The 22,760-nt window shown below is 39.2% G+C and overlaps 1 protein-coding gene and 1 pseudogene across 2 annotated transcripts; one reads left to right on the top strand and one right to left on the bottom strand.

Moving 5' to 3' along the window:
* Positions 1-37: 37 nt before the first annotated feature.
* Positions 38-16,368, bottom strand: KRCC1 (lysine rich coiled-coil 1). Of its 2 annotated transcripts, none has more exons than XM_040623215.1 (3): positions 16,143-16,368; positions 4,761-4,872; positions 38-1,424 (listed from the first exon to the last, which is right to left on the bottom strand). In XM_040623215.1, the coding sequence occupies exon 3, from the start codon at positions 1,400-1,402 to the stop codon at positions 632-634; it is 771 nt and encodes a 256-aa protein (XP_040479149.1). In that variant the 5' UTR covers positions 1,403-1,424; positions 4,761-4,872; positions 16,143-16,368; the 3' UTR covers positions 38-631. The 2 variants fall into 2 exon arrangements, with proteins under 2 accessions (XP_040479149.1, XP_008698323.1); XM_008700101.1 differs by lacking the exon at positions 16,143-16,368 and adding an exon at positions 5,304-5,324.
* On the top strand, positions 3,204-4,562 carry LOC103671474 (annotated as a pseudogene).
* Positions 16,369-22,760: the final 6,392 nt, after the last annotated feature.

Raw genomic sequence — 22,760 nt, 5'->3', positions numbered from 1 at the left:
TTGAATGGGAACAGATCATTGACACAGAACAACAAAATGCAGAAATTAGAACACTTTATTATAAATATTTCCAGAATATAAACTGATTTTGTATCAAGACTCTTTGAAACTTTTAAAACTTTATGTAACCTTAGCTTATTATTATTATAATGTATTTCATTTCCCACTTTCCAATATAGAAAATATGCTGCAAGTTAGATCTAAAAAGGAAAAAAAATCAGTCTAAACTGTGTCATAAACTAATGAATATACAAATACCCCACCCAACACTAAAACAAACCCAATCAAGAAAAAGATTCTGCAAAGCCTATTAATACTCCAATTTAAAACAAATGACCCCTCAAGGGAAAAATACTTCTATCATAGCAATTTGATGAGTAAAAGCAGAGCCACTCTCATTAAGGGAAATTACATTATATAAGAAAAATGTTAAGGATGCTTTTAGAAAACGAGGAAATGCAATTTCCATGTTGGAGAGTAAGCATATTAAATACTTTCTGTTCACTTGGCCTGTTGTTAGAAGTTTAATTACCTGTTTTCATCCAAAAAATCGATCTGAACATAAACCTCAGAAAACCAAGCCCCTCAACTATTTTTTCAATTTAACCTCAGGAGAACCAACTCACAAGCTTCAAAATCCAAGGATAGACTGGTCCCAAAGCATTTCCTCCTCTGTCCTCTCTTTACCTTGTTCCTTTTTCTCTTTTCTACGCTTACGTTCCTCTTTTTTAGAGGCTCCATCTCGGCTTTTCTTTTCCTTTCGATTCTTAAGCTTTTCTGTACTGACCCTGACTGTTTCCATCTGTGTTTTATTTCTTTGGAAGTTATGTTTACCTAAATCTGTTTCTTCACAACTTTTTTTTCTCTTATGCTTGGGCTGTTCCTCCTCTGGTTTTTCTCTGCCTTCCCCCGGGTGTCTCTTCCCCTTCTGATGTAGCTGTTGATGACTGGCTGGCTGGCCACTGGCACCGTTTTCTGAGGAGAGGCGCTTGTGAACTCCAGCTTCTAGACTGTATGAGCCACAGTTATACTCTTGCTGACTAAGGTTCAGGGGTCCTGGTTTTTCTGAGAAACAGTCCCTGGTGAACTGACAGTAGCTCAGGGAGTCTAGTCTTAGCCTGCTGTCATGAGCTGGTAGCCAATGAGGTAACCGGTTTTCCACTTTTTGTGAACTAGGGCATGATCTTGGGTAGGTCTGCCTGGTTTCAAATGAGAGTCTTTGATCAAACATTCTATACCTTGGTTGGTAATAAACCTCTTCTCTGTATCCACAGGTTTCCAAACAGTTGTCTCTCATCTTTCTGAAACAAGTCTTTGGCTCTAAGCCTCTGGCTTTCTGCACTTTGATATAATCTTCAAGTTCATCTTGAAAAGAGTCATATGTCTTCTTTGAATGCTTCATTAGGTTGACAACAAGGGATTCTCTATAGAGAAGATGGGAGAAAATTCTTCTTACTAGATTATTTTATTCTGAATATTTCCTTTGCTCTTGAAGAGAGCTTCAAAAAACAAAGCCCAAACAGATTAAAACCTAATTCAGCATAAAAGTTAAATACCATGACATTATATGTCAAAAAGGTACATTAGGATAGCCAAGTATCTCCCAGGCCTACTCACAAGCAGCTTTATCTTTCTCAGAAGTGGGATGAAGAGTGCAGAAAGGAGATGGAATATAGGGTTCTGTTGTATGACTAAAAATGTAAGACATACAGGGATGTGTGGATAAGGACTCACATCCCTGAGAAGTGGCCTGATCAAATGCTCATATAGTTTCTAAAGTTCTGATTTAATCGGTTTCTTGTATATTGTTTTCTAAGAGAAGTAATAGAACCATAGAGAATTAATTTAATCTTTACACTCTTCAGTTTACTCAAACAAAATAAAATAAACAAATATACTTACCTGCCTAGAGTACTGTAAGACTTAATAAAAGGGTATTTACAAAATGGTTTGGGAATGCTGGAAATTAGAAATTCACCTATGAGATGAAACTACTCTTTAGTATAGGGCATGAGAGAAGATGAGGGAACAGAGTTCCATACCTTCTGCATAGGGCTTGGATTTCATTCTGTTACTTCTGATTGGTGAAAAAAGCATTCTAGAATGTCTTCTGGTTTGTGCTCTGTTAAAGTACTGGTGGGAGGGTGAAGGGAGGAAATGGAGGTGAAAGCCGAGAGGGGGTCAGACTGATGCAGAGAAAAGTTTCAGAAGAAATATAAACTAGATGTACTAGTTTTTTGTTGGCTTGTTTGATTCTTTTGGTGGGGGCAGAACTATTCCTCATTTATTTCTTTCCCCTCCCTCAAATCCTGCATAAGTGCAAATATAGCAGAAAACACACTTACTACAAGATGATAATGCCCTAGATATTTTTGGTGACATACTCTGTCTCCAAAAATTAGGAGGCTGCATAACCCACGTAGAACAGAACATTTCTTCCCTTTAACAGAAAGAAATAAGCCTGACCATAGCACTCTACAGTCACTAATGATCAGCTATCATTTCTGGAAATTTGAGATTAAAAATAATGTCTAAATGAAGCCTCATTTGGCGAGTCGGAAAATTTAGCTCCTCGTCAACTTAAATAGTATAAAAATTCTAACGAGAATCAAATAACATAACAAATATTTGGTTAAATATAGGCAAAAGATTTGAACAGATACTTCAGAAAAGAATATATACAATGGCCAATGAACACATGAAAAGATACCATTAGTCATCAAGTCAATGTCCATTAAAACCACAATGAGACACCAGTAAGAGCACTCACTAGAATGACTGTGTCAGTGTTGTTGGTGAGGATACAGAACAACTAGAATTCTCATACACTGCTGGTTAGCGATGTAAAATGGTACAACCACTAGCACACAGTTTGGTAGTTTCTGAGGAAGTTAAACCTACGCCTACCATATGATCTCGTTATTCCATTCCCAGATATTTCTCCCAAAAGAAAAGGCAATATATGTCCATACAAAGACTGATCCATGAATGCTCACGGCAATTTTATTTGTAATAGCCCCAGAAAGGAAAAGACCGAAATGATGATCAACAGGTAAATGGAACAATCAAATAGTGGTCTGTCCGTACACTGAAATACTATCAGTGATAAAAAGGAATGAACCATTGATACAGTCAACGATATGGATGAATCTCAACATGATTATGCTGAGTGAAAGAAACCTGACAAAAGAGTACATAATATATGATTCCATTAAATAAACTCCAGAAAATGCAAACTAATCTACAGGAACAGTGTTTGCTTGGGGATGAGGCAGGAAGGGTGGGTGGGATGATTATAAAAGGTACTTTTGGGGTCTGGATATATGTTTACTATACTGACCATTTGATGGTATACATATCTGTCAAAACCCAACAAATTGTGTACTTTAAATATGTACAGTTTACTCTATGTTAACTATACTTCCGTAAGGCCGTTTTTACGAAGTCACTAACGAGATTAAAAAGATGTTGATAATTGTTGAAACTGGATGATGAGCATATGAAGGTTCACTATACTCTTCTCTCCACTTTTATGTTTAAAAATGTTTGATACTTCATATCCACAAAGATGGCTATAATAAAAAAAGCCAGATGATATTAAGTGCTGGCAAGGATGTGAAAAAATTGGTAACTTCATTCATTGCTTGTGGGGATGTAAAACATGCAGCTATTTTGAAAAACAGTCTGGACTTCCAGCCCAGTGCACACAGGTCTGAGCCTACCCGGAGCCAGGTAGATGGTCACCATGAAGTTCAACCCCTTTGTGACCTCAGATGGCAGCAAAATCCCCAAATGCCACTTCAGCGCCCCCGTGCACGTGTGCAGGAAGGTCGTATCTTCCCCACCCTCCAAGGAGCTTTGGGAAAAGTACAACATCTGCTCCATGCCCATCTGCAGGGATGGTGAGGTCCAGGTGGTCTGAGGACACTAAAAAGGTCAACAAATCAGCAAGGTAGTCCAGGTATGGAGAAAGAAATAGGTCATCTACATCAAGCGGGTACAATGTGAGAAGGCTAATGGCACAACTGTCCATGTGGACATTCACCCAAGCAAGGTGGTTATCACCAGGCTAAAACTGGACAAAGATCAGAAAAAAAATCTTGAATGAAAAGCCAAATCTTGACAAGTTGGAAAAAAGAAAGGCAAATATAAGGAAGAACTTATTGAGAAAAATGCCAGAATGAATATAACCTGTTGTGCAGCCATAGTGTAACTAGATTTTTAGCCTGGTATGTAATCCTTTGAAATTTCTCAAGATATCTCTCGAATATTTCATTTACTTCCTGTTTTGTTATTGATATGTGGCTCTGCAAACCTACTTTTGCTGTTTTGATTAATAATTTTGTGAATAACCACTGGAAATATTTCCTAATTTAAAAGAAAAAAAAAAAGAAAAATAATGGCAATTCCTCAAAATGTTGAACACAGTGTTGCTGTATGACCCAGCAATTTCACTCCTAGGTACACACCGGAGAGAACTGAAAACCTATGTTCACACAAAAACTCGTACACAAATGTTCACAGCAACAATATTCATAACAGCTAAAAAGTAGAAACAACTCAGTGTCCATTAACTGCTGAATGGATAAATAAGGTGCAGTGTATTCATACAATGGACTATTATTCAGCTATAAAAAGGAATGAAGTGCTGATACATGGTACAACATGGATAAACCCTGAAGGCGTGCTAAATGAAAAAAGCCAGCCCCCACAGTCCACAGATCATGCAGAGCTCAGTAAAGAGGTGAATGGAAACTTACCCTTCTCAGGCTGGGAACTTGGTGAAGAAATCTGATCATAGTCATCCGATAATTGCTTCATTTTGTAGCATGAACTTGCCCCACATGGTGAGACTGTGTAACAACCAGCAAGCTAAAAAACATGACACAGAGATCCCCAAATCGATTTTTGTCTAATACGCTACTCCCAGTCATCTGAAATCAAGTGCAATCTGGTTATAAAGATTAAATAGTTCAAAGTTTAGAACTATACCATCAACATAGATCCATCACCTGAAAATTCACAAATCTATCTCTAATTTCTTATCATTTTACTTCCTGTAAGTCTGAAGTTTAGGCTAACTCTTTGAGTGTGTATTTTACCCCAGAAAAATAAATAATATTTTGTTTTAGAACAAAGTGACCCTAAATTTCCACCTCTAAATTTGCAGAGAGCATTCATGATTTTTAATATATTTAGTCTGAACTAAGAGTTTAAGAATAGGGTTTTGTTAGCTTTCAAATAAAAGTATCAGCTTTGTAGAAATAATCCTATGATCTAGAAGATCTCTATTTTCAACCTACCTCATAAAGGAAATACTTTGCAATTCAAACTATATCCCTACTCCCCACACTCCTTTTACAAAGGGCATCTGTAAAAGTTCTATATTTGTTCGTTCAACCTGGTATCTATGAATAAAATAAAGGGAGGTAAGACAGAAGATCATTAAACATTTAAGGTAATATTTTCAATCTTTAAATAGATATCATTTCATATACCATCTCAAATTTTAATTTCCTGAGTGCTTGCAAGGCTATATACTAGCTTTTTCCTAATTAGAATGAAATTTCAGTATGAAAACATTTAGTAAGCCTCTAGCCTTTAATATGGTAATATATTTTTATTTAGTCCAGAAAATACTATTCAGAAAGAGAAGTTACTGGGTGACCGGCAGGAGTCTGGACTTTATGGAAAATAATCTGTATTGAAAGCTTGGACTAAGAAATCTGGCCTTGGCATTTTTGTGTTTTACAGCAAACAATTTCAAGACATGCAGTTTAAGATAGCCTCTGATTCTAACCATACCCCTAATGTCATCTGGGAATCACACAGAAGAACCACAAACCATCTTTACCTATAATGGGCAACAGTCCTCCACAGTTGGTGCAAACATCATCATAAGCAAGGCTCACTTACAAGGCTCACGTAAGCCACTCAAAACTATAGTCATATTCACATATTAATTTCCAGAACTTTTGTTCAAAGTATTCCTCACCGGAATAAACAATCTATACCAAAATGACCACATTTACGCTTGAGGTCTATACTACTATCTAAAAGTTCCTAACAGTTGAAATTTATTTTATAGAAATTTACCAGTTTATAAATATGATACCAATCGTGGAGCATCAAAATTGTACTTCCTATGCAGCCATTTAAATGAATGAGTTGGAACTACATGTACTGTCGTGGAGAAATGTCCATGGTATCTTAAGGGGGAAAAGTGATGTAAAAATCTATTATCTACCTATTTACCTACCTATTGATCAATCTAAAATCCAATTTTAGTGTAAAAACACTCAACATACAGAACAAAAAAACTAAATATAGTCACGTATGTTTTATTGTAAGGAGGAGTTAAAGGAGCTGGCCTGAAATTCAGACAAATTACTTTGTCTCCTGGGTGGCGGGGCGGGGGTGGGGGAGAGAAGGTAGGAGGTGACTTCTGGACCTCTGACTAAAGGGACCACTGATATTGGCTAGGAGAAAGGGAACTTATCTTTGATATGCCCTTAGCAAGATGTCCCTGGCTAAGGATTATTTATAGTAAATAAACTCAGGGTCTATGAGGCATAGCTCTCTGAAGAATGTCCCATAAGCTAGGAGGTATAAAATGGAGATGATTCATAATTTGAATACTTCCACTGTGTGAGGTGACCCTCACTTAGAAACCTCATCTATTATTTTGGATCAGAGATGCATGACCAATGCAGGAAAACATGGTTTGAGGAGACATCTTTCATGTCCTAGATATCTCTGCTTCTTTAGAGTTGCCTGATTGCTTGTATCCTTGAAATACTTAATAAACCTTGATACTAGGTAATATTACTGATTTGTGTTAGTCTGATTTGACAGTCTGATCTTGTATATTGCAATATCCATAGAAAAAATCAGAAAAGATATAAACTTAATGGGGCTTGGGAAACAGGCTTGGAAAGGAGTAATAGACAATATTGAACTTTTTGCTCTCTGCATATGTCTATATTGTTTTAATTTCTGCAAAAAGCATTGTTTGTAATTAAAAACTCCTTAAAAATTTGATTTAAAGGTTCTACAGGGTATCTTCAAATTAAGCTTAACTTTCAGTACCAGTATATAGATTAAAAAGGTTTGCTTAAAAATATTATGAGTTTGGGATGCCTGGGTGGCTCAGTCAGTTGAGCGTCTGCGTTTGGCTCAGGTCATGATCCCAGGTTCCTGGGATGGAGCCCTGTGTCAGGCTCCCTGATCAGCAGGGAGCCTGCTTCTCCCTCTCCCTCTGCCCCTCCCCACTCCTCGTGTGCTCCCTCTCAAATAAATAAATAAAAGCTAAAAAACAAAACAAAACAAAACATTATGAGTTTAAGAACTATAAATCAGAAACATTTTAGAAAGGATGATGAATATTTAAAAATGTTTATTATATATAGTATCTCTCTAAATTATTTCTGAGTTGTTTTAAGGTATACAATTTAATTACATATGACTTTAAAGTTAAAATGAAAAGCAAGCCATAAAATAGGAAAACTATTCCCATCTCACATATCAGACAAAGGACTTTTATCTAGAATATATAAAGAACTCTTATGACTCAATAAGACAAATTCAAATTCAAATGGGCAAAAGATCTGAACAGACACCTCAAAAAATAATTTATATATATAAATACGACTTAAAACCCTACACCATCACTGGAAATCATTGAAATTAATAGGACTGAAAATACCAAAATTTGGTAAGGATGTTGAACAACTGGAATTCTCATACATTACTAGTTAGAATTTAAAATGGGACAAATTTGCATAACAGTTTGATAATTTCTTTAAACATTAAACATCTACCATGTGACCCAGCCATTTCACTTGCATGTATTAGTCTAAGAGAAATGAAAACATACATCCACGCAAAGACCTGTACACGAATGTACATAGCAGATTTATTTGTAATAGCCCAAAACTAAAACAACCCTAATGTCTCCCAATAGGCTAATGGATAAACAAAACATGGTATCTATACAATATAATTATTCGGCAACAAAAAGAAACAAAACAGCAATATACATATAACAGGGATGAATCTCAAAATCATGCTTAGTGCAAGACACAAGAGTACCTACTGTATGATTCTGTATTTGTAAAAAGTTCTAGACATATAAACTCATCTATAGTGATAGAAAGATTAGTGGTTATTAGGGACAGGGGTAGAGGGAGGAATGGATTGTAAAGAGGCCTGAGAAAACTTTTGGTGTTGACAGAAATATTTGGCATTTTGTTTACAATGGTTGCATGGGAGTATATACTGTCAAAAACTCATTGCCTTGTATACTTCAAATACATGTATATTTTAAGTAAAGTTTATCTCAATAAAGTGTACCAGAGGAGTTTAAAGATCTATAACAGATGTGCTGTTTTGGAAAAAGGTATAATTTTGCCTTAACTTGCTAAACTGGATTTTTAAATGTTGGCTTTGTTTCCAGAAAAATTATTCACCTAACAAAGACCAATTAGCCTATGCAAAACTATTGTCAGTCATATTATGTCGCTTATATCGTTGCTCCTAGGGGCCAGACACAAGGACTCTGGAGACAGTTCTGGCACTTAATAGCTGTGTAAGCTTGGCGAAATTCTCAACCTCTCGGTGTCTTAAGTTCCTCATCTCTAAAATGGGGATATAATATACACCTCAACGAGTTGTTGTGAGCCTTAAGGAAATGAATACATGTAAAATGCTTAGAAGAGTATATGGCACATGGTAAGTGCTGAATGAATGAGTGACTTGTATTGTTATTCAGGATTTCATCTATTTAACGATGTAGTGAAATGTTCTCCCAACCAATTATTCTAGTAACTACAGAAAGCCAAATAAAGGAAAGATTATGTGTAAACAGAACAAGAGTGCCTGTCAGGAGTACCTAATTCTTTTTATTTCAAGCCAACTCATGTTTCAGAGGGACTTCTCTTGATTTCAGCTCAGGTCATGATCTTGGGGTCATGAGATCGAGCTCTAAGTCAGCCTCCCAGCTGCTTGGGATCCCCTCTCTCTCTAATAAATAAATCTTTATTTGAGAAAGAGAGAGAGAGACAGAGAGAGAGAGAGAAAGAGAGAGCGCGTGAGAGAGCACAAGCAGGGGCAAGGGCACAGCAAGAGGGAAACAGACACCCTGCTGAGCCCGGAGGCTGTCCCGGGGCTTGATCCTAGGACCCTGGGTTCACGACCTGAGCCAAAGGCAGATGCTTCACCGACTACGTCACCCAGGCATCCCTAAAATAAGTAAAATTTTAAAAATAATAAAATGAAAGCTGAAGGTTAGACTTGATTGTCTTTTGTGATTGCTCTGATTTTGAACCAATTCTTTGAAGATTTCAGTTTATATCGTGTTAATGTGTACCATGTATAATATCCAAAAGAGTATGGAGTATCATGCAGAAACACCTAGGATACTAGCTAATTTTACTATTTATAGGCTCTATTAGGTGCCAAACAAGAAATAGTTTATCTTCACTGAAACTCATCTGGAGTATTTTTTTAAGATGTACCTTCTAATATTTTCGGACCAAATCTAGCAAAATTCTGAAAACTTGAGTTTCTATTTATACTTCACATATACCACAAGCCTAGTTATAGATGAACACCCACAGTGTTATTTACTTGTTCATTTACTTCTAGGAAAGACATCATAGTGAAAAGAGCAAGAATATGGAATCTTTTATTTTGGAGAAATGAAACTATGTAGGTATTCAATAGCCGGAGAAGGCTTGGTCTTTATTACTTCAGTAAAAGTTAAAAACATTATATATCAGGGCGCCTGGGTAGCGCAGTGGTTAAGCGTCTGCCTTCGGCTCAGGGCGTGATCCCAGCGTTCTGGGATTGAGTCCCACATCAGGCTCCTCTGCTAGGAGCCTGCTTCTTCCTCTCCCACTCCCCCTGCTTGTGTTCCCTCTCACTGGCTGTCTCTCTCTGTCAAATAAATAAATAAATAAAATCTTAAAAAAAAAATTATATATCAACTATTGTGTTAAATATGAAACACATGAGTAATATGTTACTCGTAATTAAAAACTGCCTAAAAGAGCTTCATAGCTTAATAAAAAACTAAGAACCACTCTAATTCTAGAACTGTCAGAGAATTTCTTACATTCCAAGCACCCATTTAGAAAATGCAAAACTTGAACTTTCGCATTGTATAAAATGTTTTCAGTAAGTCTCAGGTTTGGTGAATAAATCAACTGAATTTAAGTGAAAAAGCTAATAAGATATTTTAGGCCCCACAGCACATCATTTGTGTTGTGGAATGGCATTTAAACATCATACAGCATGAAGGTCTGTTTATTAAATATCTCTGAAGAAAAAAAAGGGCAAAATTAGGATGTTAATCTGATTAGTTTTAGCTCAATTCTTCTCCTTCAAAAAATACACCAAATAAGTGGCATGGTCTTATACTTTTAAATCTGATTCACTGCGAAGTATTAGGAGATATTTTATATTCTTCCATTATTTGCACCTTTCTCTCAGAGATGTTATGTAGCATTCTCTGTATTTCATTAAAGCTATCTAAAAGTATTTTGGGTTTTTTTTTTTTTTGATGCAGTAGTAAATAGTATTTTTTAAAATCCAAACTTACTAAATGCTTGTTGCTAACATTTAGAAATACCAATTTTGTATATGGGCCTTATATTTTACCCCCTTGCTAAACGTATTCTAGTAGCCTTTTCCTAGATTCCTTGCTCTTTCCTACATATAGGATCATATCATCTGCAAATAGAAACAGTGTTACTTCTTTTTCTCCAATCTGAACACCTTTTGTTTTTCTTGTCTGACTGTACTGGCTAGGACCTCCAGTACAATACTAAATAGAAGTGGTGAGAATGGATATCCTTCTATTGTTCCTACTCTTTGAGTTCCGCACTCTTTTAACATTACTATAATCTCAGGAAAGACTAAGCAGAGCATCGCATTAAGTTTTAGACTAGGTAACTGATTCTGTTATCTTTGCTATCTTTTGTAACTATTTGTTATCTTTGCATGTTTTTATTTATTTATTTAATTAATTTATTTATTATTTACCTATTTAAGTGTTTTTTAGAGATCTTAACTGAAATAGAAATGGAGCCCTATGGGGCGCCTGGGTGGCTCAGTTGGTTAAGCGTCTGCCTTTGGCTCAGGTCATGACACTGGGATCCTGGGATAGAGCCCAGGGATGGAGCGCCTAATCATCGTTGGGCTCCCTGGAGTCTGCTTCTCCCTCTCCCTCTGCCCCTTCCCCCCTGCTCATTCTCTCTCTCTCTCCCTCTCAAATAAATAAAATCTTAAAAAAAAAAAAGAAAAAAGAAATGCAGCCCTCTAGCTGTTAGCATCATACTCTTAGCTATGTTGTTTATTAACCTTGCCTTTTCAGGAAATGAAATTAGTATCTGATCTAGGAGTTTGCTAAGCTCTAGCTATTCTACACTAATACAACAATCACAAAAATAACTAAGGTTTACTACTATGGCCTATTTCCAATGATGAAATACAAAACAATTACAAAATCATTAATTGGGAGTACTTCACATTTAATAGTTACACATTTAATATAATATTTATGTCTTTACCTAAACTAAGCCTTTGAACATCAGTAAGCTAGCTCGAGTATCATGCTGGTGAAGTTAATTTTATTTGGACCCAAGGCCAAACATTCCTACATCAGAATGCCACCAAAAGTACTCCATTCCTTCTGAAGGGTTAGTAAATGTGAATGGGTCTGTAAGAAGGGGAAAAAATCCCAATGCTCATGTCCTAGCATATATTTGATGAATATAGCAGGGGAAATCTTGTTTTAGTATGCTTAGTCAATATTTTCACATATTGACACCTAATAAAGGCAACAAACCTGAAACTCACAAATAATCATTAATACCTCTCCAGACATCCTCCTCCCCAACCATTCTATCCAGCTGTCAATTAGATTTACAACATAATGTGCTTTGGTGTGCATGTAGCAATGTCTCAAGCAGAGCACAGATTCACACAAAACAATGAACTACTCCTGATTATTCCAGGAGTCCTAGCTAATGCACATTTACAACTGCATTTTCTCTAATGTGCTCATCCTGCTATTTCTTACCAATTTTAGAGGTTGTCAATTAACCTGTCTCCTTCCAACGCCCCATGGAGAATCTGACTGCCTTACACTACTATTCCACATTTCTTCTGCAGCCATTTCAGACTCAGAGATGGAAGCTGTGTGTCAGGAATGGCAAAGCAGCCATGCCAGCTCTGGAGCCTCACCTTTACTGTAATTTGAGAGAGAAATAAACTTTTATTGTGTTTTTAAAAACCCTGCATTTTCTCCACTTTTTTTTTCTTTCTAATTTCACTAACAAACATTAATACTAAGCTCTTTAAAAGGGCTGTGCCTAATTCATTTGTACAACCTTGACACTGAGCAGAGTAACTGGTACATAGCAGGAGCTCAATGTTTTCTGAATAAATGTTAACATGTTAGCTATTAGCTAGATTTTTTTGTCATTTGACCCAAATCCCTGCTTAATATCAAGAAAACAAAGGAAAACATTTTTAGGCAATTGCTATGTAAATGGGTTAATGACTCAAGGAGTCAAAAAAATCCTTTATTCTAAAACTAGGTCCTTTTAATTTTTTTTCTTAGAGAAGCAAATAAGCAAGAATAATTTGTTGTGGTTTTGTTTTTACTGATCCCTCAGGAATATCATTACTGGGTGAAAAATTTTTTAACTGTGAAAAATATCTGAGAAACCTCACTGAATTAACAGTGTCCTGGAAAATCTTATGACACCGTCATCATAAATTCTGTGTATATTTCTTTTCATATAAGTCTGGTCACATGGTATTTCTTTGGTTTTTTTGTGATTGAGTTTCTCAATTTCCTATTTGTAATCTTACACCTTGTATATATTCCCTGCTTGCCAATATTTAATCCTTACATCTGTTCATTATCAAGTCCAATACAGAACAGCTCCTCTTAGGAGTGTTACAGCTGTAGCTGAAGATGGATTAGAAGATGTTCTTCAAATCCGTTTTAATGGTCCTATCAGGATCTTGAAAGTGACTAGAATTTTAGTAACTGGATGCATGATAACAAAATCTTTTAAGAGAAAAAAATACTGGATAAGTAACAAGCAACATTTCCCCCCCCCTTCTTGTTTATGTACTATCTTGACCAGCAATTATTTAAGGCTTTTACAAATATCTCAAGTAAAAATATATAGACTCCTATCAGTTTTAAATAGTATAATATACCAAATATTGGCTATTTGTTAGGTAGCAGTTAACTGAACAGTTAATGAAGGATATTTACCCAAAATAATGGGACAAGAGGTAATTTTTTAGGTAACGAATTATATCTTTTCAAATCCTAGTGAATGTTCTGTCTTAACTCAGCGATTTCATCACTCTCTTGAATGTTACCTTATAGCCGTTATAGGTTGAAGTTCCATGTTTTAGTAACTGCTGTTCTCGTACACAGCCAACCCATGGAAAGAATATCAATATAGAACTGTAAAGTCAGTTCACAATTTTAATGCTGTCAAGGACCTCAGAGTTTAGTTGCTGCAGAGGTCCCTAACCTTGATGCTACTGACATCTTGGGTAGGAAAATCCTTTGTTGGGGTGAGGTGGGGTAGCCTTGTCCATTTTTCAGATGTTTGCCAGCATCTCTGCCCTATATCAAATAGATGCCAAGAAGCACCCGTGCTCACCCTGCCCCTACTTGCCCAGTGGTGGAAACTAAAAAGGTCTCCAGAAATTGCCAAATGTCCTCTGGGGTGGGTGTACAAAATAACCCCTGGTTGAGAACCACTCTATCAGGTTAATCTAATTCTCCCTCCCCAGAGATGACAAAACTCAAAAAAGAAATTTGGGACTTTGAGTTTGAAAGAAAAGTTTGGAACTTATTCAGGTCATACAGCTAGCGGACAAACTTAACACTGCAAACTATTACTTGTTAAAAGTCCTATTCCAGTATTCTCATTATACCACCCTGAAGTTGCATAGAAAGGTTACTGCTAGCATTGTGTGAACTGATACTGGATAAAGTCTTAAGTAACTGCACAGATTCAAAGTCATCGCACACACACAAACAAAAAATGTCATCTGGCAAAAAACTGTTTTTCCATGAGAAACTGTTTCCAAATCTTCCTGTGATCTGGCTATGAGAGCCAAATTGAATTGTAGTCTCGACACCTATAAACTGCTCAGGCTTACTTGTTGGTGAGAGGCAGTTAAGTCTGGTATGAAAACAAATAAATCCAGATTTTATTTTTTATCTGGTAACAATGATAACCTTAGGCTGATTGAAGACACTAAATCTAGTCTTCCAAAGGTTGCTTTCACTAAGAGACCTTTAATAGAACATCATTTGGTTGCAATGACTAATTCCATTTTTAGTGTATGGAATTTATGTAAGGTGCTTACAGAAATGTTTAAAGAAATGTAAATCTTTTTTTTTTTTTTTTTTACTACTTTGCCATTTCTCCAAAGTGAAATATGTAAAAGATTATGGAATAGCACAGAAAAATAGACTATATCATGAAAGAGGGTGAAAACAAAATTATTTTCATGAGGTTATTTTATTTATTGATGTCTCTCCCAAAAAAAGGAGCCTAAATTATTCTACAGTATCTTGGCTTCCATCATCTTTCACTCTGGAGACAAAAAGCAATAAAAGGTAACACAGCAAATACTAAAAATTATGAAACTGAAGAGGGTTACAATGTTTTACTGAGATCTGCAATGTGATCAAGCTCCACCATCTAAAAATCATTTCCCAAACTGCCTTACAGCCTTACCTCCTAGTTTGGAACAAGCAGGCTGTTCACAGGCATATAGTACTTGTAAAAATTCAAACATCTGTTAGACTGAGATGATCAAGAAATAGCTTTTTGTGTTAGGGGAAAACGTGTTGGTGAGAACTGTGAAAACTTTGGGCAGAAACACTCCTTCCAAACTCCTGCACGAAGACTTGCCCCAATTTTAACACGGCCTCCAGCAGCTTAAGGCTGAATCCCTGAGATGACTCAGTCCCCTTTGGAGCTCCTGCGAGAAAAAGCGCAGGGCTGTCAAAATATATGTACTGTTTTTAGAGTCAACACCTGATGACAGGCCCCCACCTCTCTTTTTGAGAGTGCTTTACTAAAAAGAGCTTTGGATTGTGAAACCTTCCTGTCTCTGAGACGGATGTGTACCTCCTACAACTCAGGAGCATCCTTCTCCAAGATCTGGAAGCCATTCCTTTCGAGTGTAATCATCAGAAAGGATAGGCCTACTAGGTCTCCGTGGCCGTGGGAGGACAGATCCTAACTTCCTTACTTGCCAGCGAACAGACACAGCTGGCCTAACAGCATCCACAAGGAACAACCCTTTCTAATCTCTAACTTCCCTGACTCCTCTTGAACCCCACCTCTCCTCCAGCCCCTCATTTTCCCTTTAAACTCCCAGTCAGCTCTGAGCAAATCCGAATGGAGCTCAGCTCTTTCCCCTACTGTCGGTAGTTTCTGAATAAAGTTTATTTTTCACTGCTCTCACTAATGTCCGCTTTGCGATCTTTGACACCGGTAGATCCGGACTGAACTCGGACCACTGACAAGAGAGGCCTATAAATCTTGGAAGCTGTTTTACAGGGTGTTACCCTCAAAAAGCGTAGAAAAGCTCGCCAAAGGGGCGTCTCAAAACCCTTGCCCCTCTTCTCCTCCCTCAGGGCCCCCGCAGTTTTCAGCTCCCGGGCTACTTCCTACTCTCGGCAAAGTCCTCCACTTCTGCCTAAGTACCTACTTTCCCGGATGTTGACTTGCACCCAGTAGAAGTTCCTCGCTCGCACGTCTCGGACTCTCTCTCTCCTGACCTCGGACTTCCCTCATCAATCCCGCTCCCCTTTCCCTGACGGTCCCAGTTCGGCTTCTCCCTACCACCTCTCTGCCCCCTCAATCCTCAGCTTCCTGAGCGTGCCGAGGCGTCCCTCTCCCCTCCACTCTCCACCTGGGGGCCGTGGCGCCCCTTTCCAGGGGCGGCGGGTGGTTGAGGGGGCGGACGGGCTCCCGCCCCGACCCGGTCTGCGATGGCGCACATTCGGGGCGCGCCCAGCCGTCTCTGGGCCGCGGAGTTGAGGGGCTGAAGACGGGGCCGCCCCCGCCGCCGGGGCGGGAACTCACCTTCTCTGAGGCAGGGGCGGGCGTCTACAACTACTGTTCCCCCTCCCCGCCAACGCCGCCGGCCGGAGAATAGGCCGGGGTGGAGGTGGCGGAGAGGCAGGACAGCCGCTGCCGCCACCGCTGCCTCCGCCGCCGAGCAGGCGGGGTGAGAGGAGGAGGCGGAGACCCGGTCTCCTGAGGGGAAGTCTCCGCCACCACCGGCGGCTGACTGGACGGCGCCGGCGCCATGGCGGCAAGGCGCGCTACTGCGCTTGCGCGGCTCGCCCAGATTCCAAAGAGGCCCTTTTGCCCCGCCCCCTGTGTGTCCCGCCACCTTCGCTCCTCTTTTCCTGGGCTTGCGCCACACGTTGCCGGTGTTTTTCTCCCGGGGGTTTGCCTCTCGTCGTTCGAGGTACGGGAGAGCGCGTGGGGCCGTTCGCCTGGGGTGAGTGAATCTAAAAACTACTGAGAAAGAAAAAGTCTGGAAACCTCTGGATTCTTCCTCCAAAGTATCTGAGAAATACATCATCTCCTTTATCTGTCTTTCCTTTGTTAGGGTCTTTAATGTACAGAGTTAGAGTAAGCAGAAGCCTTGGTCGTGATATGTTGTCGTCATTGGTCCATAAATGACTTTTTGTCTTCCCTCCTTCAGTATATGCGTATGTACATACACACACATACACAACCTCACCTCATCTCATGCCCGTCTCCCAAAGAAATCACTACCCTGGTTTGTAGTCTTCATTTCCTTTCATATCTATCTATCTATCTATCTATCTATCTATCTATCTATCTCACACATGTGTGGCTAGAAAAAGTTTATTTTTGAATTAAGATTTATATCTTCCTCTATGCAGTATTCTGGAACTTGTTTCACTCAACATTTGGAGGATCATTCAAGCCGTTGCATATAGGTGTTACTTATTTGTTTCACTGCTGTACAATATTCCACCCATTTGCCTGTTGATGGGCAGGTCTCCTGGTACGCTGTGCAAAAGTTTCTCTTGAGTAGACACTCCTTTCCAATGTCAACACTGCTATTGCCTAGTTTCAGGTGCCTATCATCTCTTGTTAGAATCATGGCAACAGATGTCTAACTTCTGACTGCACCAGTCCAATCTACTCTTCATTACTGCTGCCAAAGCGTTCTATCCATTCCTGGCTCTCCATTGTCTTTTGGAGAAAGTCAAATCGGAGTACTCCTGGGCTTCTGTGCACCTTGATCTCATCATCTTCCTATTGCTGTCACCTCCCCACCCTGCTTTCACTTTGTGATTTAGCAACATTAAACCTTTACTAATTCCTATAAGTACCAAACTGTTGTGTGACTCAGTTTATTATATATGCTGCTCCCTCTTCTGGAATTCCTTCTCTGTACTTCCTAATGAACTCCTCCTCCCTCCAAAAGTAAATTGTATCCTGAGTTCAGCATTTCTCATTCCTATTCATTTCTTAATACTTTTGTTACATATGTATGTATGGCTAAATAACAGGAAGCATTGCTTTGCATGATTTAAAGCTTTACATAAATGTTATTATACATACTGTTTATTCCCCTGCAACTTACTTTTTTCACTTATTATGTTTTGGTATTAACATATGCTGAGATGTGAGGTTCTAATTCATTCACCTTCACAGCTCTGTAACATCTCATTGCATGAATACACCATGAGCCATCCATTCTCTTACTGATAGACATTGAACTTGTTTCCCATTTTTGCAAATACAGATAGTGCTGCAATGTTCTTATGTAGTCTTCTTGTGCACACATGTGAGAGGTTCTCTGGGGTTTATACTTAAGAGATGATGGTGCTTTTTTAACTAGAGGCCTCAATAATACCCACTTCAAAGGGTATTATGAAAACCATAAGGTAATGTTAATAAAGCACAATTTCAGACATTCAAACATTCATTGTTAGAAAACTCTCAAATGTATATGAAACACTGGGACATAAAGGCAACAGTCTGGTGCGCAAATGGTAAACAGAATATGTGTGCTTCTGTAGCTCCTACAATACCCAACCTATTGTAGTTGTTTGCACGTTGTACTCTTTCTCTCTCCATGTCTCTGCTCATGCTGCTATGTCCTTGGGGCTGAAATGGTCACCTCCAGCTCTGGTTCTCTCCCTGCCTTCTTATCTTTGTCGGCTACTTCTCTGAAGCCTTCCCCAACTCCTCAGGCTGCCCTGGATATCCTTTCCCCTTTGCTTCCTGTATCTCTTTCACCATCTGTACATGCTCTTCCATAAGTGTCCCTGAATGGTCAGTGTCTTAAAGACAGGGCCCACATTTTGTTCATCTTGTTTCAGGGCACTGAGTACAGTGCCTGATACATGTGCCAATAAATGCATGTGGAATGAGCAAATTTAGGAATTCTTGGGAAGAAAGCAGTTTGCAGCCAAGGATTGCTTGGGGCCAAAGGAGGAGGGATGGAAGCAAACATGCTGTTTTATTAAGAACACAGAGCCCAGAGAGTTTGAGGTTTCGCCAGTGGTGTAGTTATACAGGATATAATGGACTATTAAGGAGGAAACCTGCCCCTGTCATTCTGGAATGTGAGTGCTAGATGTGCACAAGAACTTTTTCTTTGATTCTGTCACTCATAGTGATTACGAAATAAATGAATGAATCAGCCAGTGAATTCACTTGACAGCAATGAGAAGCCTCGCTTATTTAAGGTTACTAGGCATTAAGTTATTATTAGTTTAAAACAGGCATTGGCAAACATTGTCTGTAAAAGGCCAGAGAGTAAATATTTTCAGCTTTGTGGGCCATATGGTCTTTGTTGCAAGTATTCAACTCCGCTGTTATAGTGTGAAAGCAGCCACAGAAAATATGTAAACAGATGAGTACGGCTGGGGTGTTTTGTTTTTTTTTTTTTTTTTTTTTTTTTTAAGTAGGCTCCACGCTCAATGTGGAGCTCGAACTCACTACCCCAAGATCAAGAGTGCCATGCTCCACTGACGGAGCCAGGCAGGCGCCCTTAGTATGGCTGTTTTTTAATAAAATTTTATTTATGGCCACCGAAATTTAACTTTCATATAATTTTCATGTGTCACAACATATTCTTCTTTTGAATTTTTCCCCCAACTATTAAAGAAGGTACAAACCATTCTTAGTTGAAGCTCTCAAAGAAAACTTGTTGACCCCTGGAGGAAATGAACCTCAGCTCCAGGTACAAAGGAGGTGGAAGCCAGTGATGAAGGGCTTTCTTTTACTAAAGAAATCTTGCAGTTCTCTGGATTTGCCACTAGATGGTGGTCCCTTGTACGTGTGTGGCTCAGCGAGCTAGTCTTCCCAATAGAAGGGATGATTGGAGTTTTTCCATGGAGTATGGTAGATGAGCCACTACCATGTTAATGCAGGCATACAAACTGTCCCAGTTTCAGAACCATTCCTCTGGGTCTCATTTATGTCTCCACCTCACACTTACTTGTATATATTCCCTCTATTGCAGCATATCCAGCTGAAGGGAACGCAACCACTCTCAAGGCCTCTTGAGATTATTTGCTCAAAGACTCAGGAGGAAAATAATGTGAATACAGGCTATAGCTAAAGATTTGGGGGCCGCAACTTGGTATCTGGGAACAGCTGCTACCCAAGATACAGATTAAGAAGTGGAGCTCGTATTAAGAGGATACTTGGAGCCCAAGTGTTGATACACTCAAAACTCCAAATCAGCCCCCATTCTTGGCCTCTTCATGTCACCTTCTACCCTTAAGGTGCATGACAGGACCCGACATTACCCTGGCCCAGCATCTTCTGCAAGTTTCCTCACAATTTTTAGAGTGTGTGGGAGTACTTGGTAGCCACAGTGGTATTTTTGGCATGTATGTGTGGCCTGAGGTGCAAGGGAAGTTCAGCTGAAATAGAAGTAAATAGAACCATAGTGGTTATTTCTGTCATCCTCTTGTCTGAAATCTCCCAGCTCAGATCTGTCTCCCAGACTAGGAGTCCTCTGGCTTGAGCTGTCCCATTTTTGTCCCTTTGTCACCACCCTTCTTTATCCAGACACACAAAAGAAAGAGCCTGGATGGCTATGAAAATCATTAACAATGGAAAAAATTTCTATCTTGGAGCAGAAAAGGGCTCAAAAGGAGCATGACTTTCAAAGTCTGTGAAGCTCAAGTCTGTTATGTGGTTATGCCTACTCTGGCCCTGGGTTTGATCTCTCAGGAAACATTGAATAAATCTGTTTTTTCCATACCTCCATATGTGATGTTGAAGAAAACTCTTAATGTTCTTTCTGAATCTTTTCTGCTAAACATCTCTGGTAGGGCAAGAAGAAGTCCTTCCAAAACTCTAGATGGCTGTTTCCTGATGATGAAGACCAGCAGTTCTCACGAAGGCAATACCACCACTTAGGGGGCATTTTAGAAATATGTGTGTGGGGGGGGAACACTTTCGGTTGTGCAGCGCTACTGGCATATTGTGCGTGGGACTGGGGTCACAAACGTTTGGATCCCAGTGTGGAAAAAAAAACTGGAGGGGAGCAGGTGAGCGAAAATTTTTATATAGGATTTAGGTTGATGAGCAGTGCAGCAGGGCCACGTGCCCCCTTCCGTGTCGCCAGCCTCGTAACTAGAGCCAACATCCCCTAGCTCATTGATCCTGGCCAGAGATGCAGGATATCCTCGGAAGCAGGAAACAGCCTTATGCATTGAAGATTCTTTGCCTGGCCCTCACAACCTCAAATATACAGATGTACATTTTAGGTAGGTGGAACTTTGTTAATATTTATCAGTCTAGGATTGTGTTTTATATGTAATCATAGAGTCTTTTTAATATATGCTCGATCTTCCAGGAATGCAGCCTCTTGTTAACTGAAGGATTATGCTTTCTTTCATTCAGAACTTGACTAAGAGTCATTCACCATTTCAGAAAACTCATGTCACAGTCAACAGTGCCCTGTGCAGTATTTGTGTCCCCAAAATCAATCTACATGTTTAGCTCTCACTATCACAATGATTCTATGTGGAGGCGCAAATGTCTGACCACTTTATCATGTTTTCTACTGCAGTCGTGCCCGAGCGTATACTTAGTGAGCTCATTGACATATTTAGTTTACCATGAATATATATTATTTTATTATAAGCTAACCTTCATTTTATTTCTCCCTTATTAGGTTAGGTAAATGTTTTAGTCCATTCGGGCTACAATAACAAAATACCACAGACTGGGTAGCTTATAAACAACAGAAATTTATTTCTTACTGTTCTGGAAGCTGGAAGTCTGAGATTAGGGCACCAGCATGGTCGGGTGAGGATTCTTCCAGGTCGTTTGTAGTCATCATGTAACAGAAGGGCCTAAGGACCTCTTTGGAGCTTCTTATTCACCAGGGCTCCATGTTCATGATTTAAGCACCTCCTAAACGCCCCACCTACTGAGACCCTTATCTTAGAGGGTGAGGACTTCAACATTTTGAAATTTGGGATGGGAGTGGAGGGGGATGAGATACACAAACATTCAGACTACAGGACTAATAATTTATATTTTTTAGGTGTAAGAGCTAGGAAATTATGTATGCCATTTCAGAGTAGCGAAAGGGATGTTATATAATATTTACCAGAATGTGAAATGATAACATTTTATATGTTTATTTCCTATTGTTGTCATAACAAATTACTTAGTGGCTTAAAATAACATAAATTTATTATCTTACAGGTTGTGGTCAAAAGCCAGAAATGGGGTTCACTGGGTTTAAATCAAAGTATCGTCAGGGCTGTTCTCCTTCTAGAGGTTCTAGGGGGAGAAGCTGTTCCCTTGCATTTTCCAGTTTCTCGAGACCACCTGCATTTCTTGGCTCATAGCCCAGCCCTCCATCTTCAAAGCCAGCAATATAGTATCTTCAAATGTCTCTCTGACTCTGACCCTCTTGCTTCCATTGTTACATCTCCTTCTCTGACTCTGACCCCCTGCCATCCTCTTATAGGGATTCTTGTGATTCCATTGGGCCCACCTGGATAATCCAGGATAATCTCCTCCTTCAAGATCCTTAATCACATTTGCAAAGTTCCTTTTGTTGTGTAAGGTAACATATTCCCGGGTCTGGGGAGTAGGACCTAGACATCCTCGGGGCGGGGGGGTGGGCTTTATTCTGTCTATCACACTTTAATAGAATACTTGTTCTGGTACGGTTGAGACTCAGATATAACTAAAGCATTAGGCTTGATGCTCCCTCTCTTTCTGACTTGGGACAGCTAGATTTCTTTCTTGACCTTGGCTGGGGCTGAACCTGTTCCAGGGGTATAGTATCTAGAGAACAACCTAATCCCTCCCAGGCTGAGCCCCTGGATCCCGAGGGAAGATCGGTTGCGGCAAAGCCCTGAGTTGCCCAGCATTGTGAGTCCAGGTATTCATTTGAAGCTAACCTGGATTGAAGAGCTCCTTTTTAATCTTTTTTTTCCCCCATTGGGAGCGTGCAATGTTTACTCTTTGGGGGCACCCAACTTTATTTTATTTTATTTTATTTATTTATAAAATCGTTTTATTTTTATTGTATTTTTTTAAATTGAAGTAGCATTGACATGCAATGTTATATTAGTTTCAGGCGTACAATGTAGTGATTTGACAACTCTGTATGTTATGCTATGCTCACAAAGTATAGTTACCATCAGTCACCATACAACGCTATGACAA

The sequence above is a fragment of the Ursus maritimus genome, unplaced genomic scaffold, assembly GCF_017311325.1.
Source record: "Ursus maritimus isolate PB19 unplaced genomic scaffold, ASM1731132v1 scaffold_6, whole genome shotgun sequence".
In the NCBI taxonomy this organism is placed as follows: domain Eukaryota; kingdom Metazoa; phylum Chordata; class Mammalia; order Carnivora; family Ursidae; genus Ursus; species Ursus maritimus.
The sequence above is the reverse complement of the archived record's forward strand: the minus strand, read 5'-3'. Positions and strand labels throughout refer to the sequence as shown.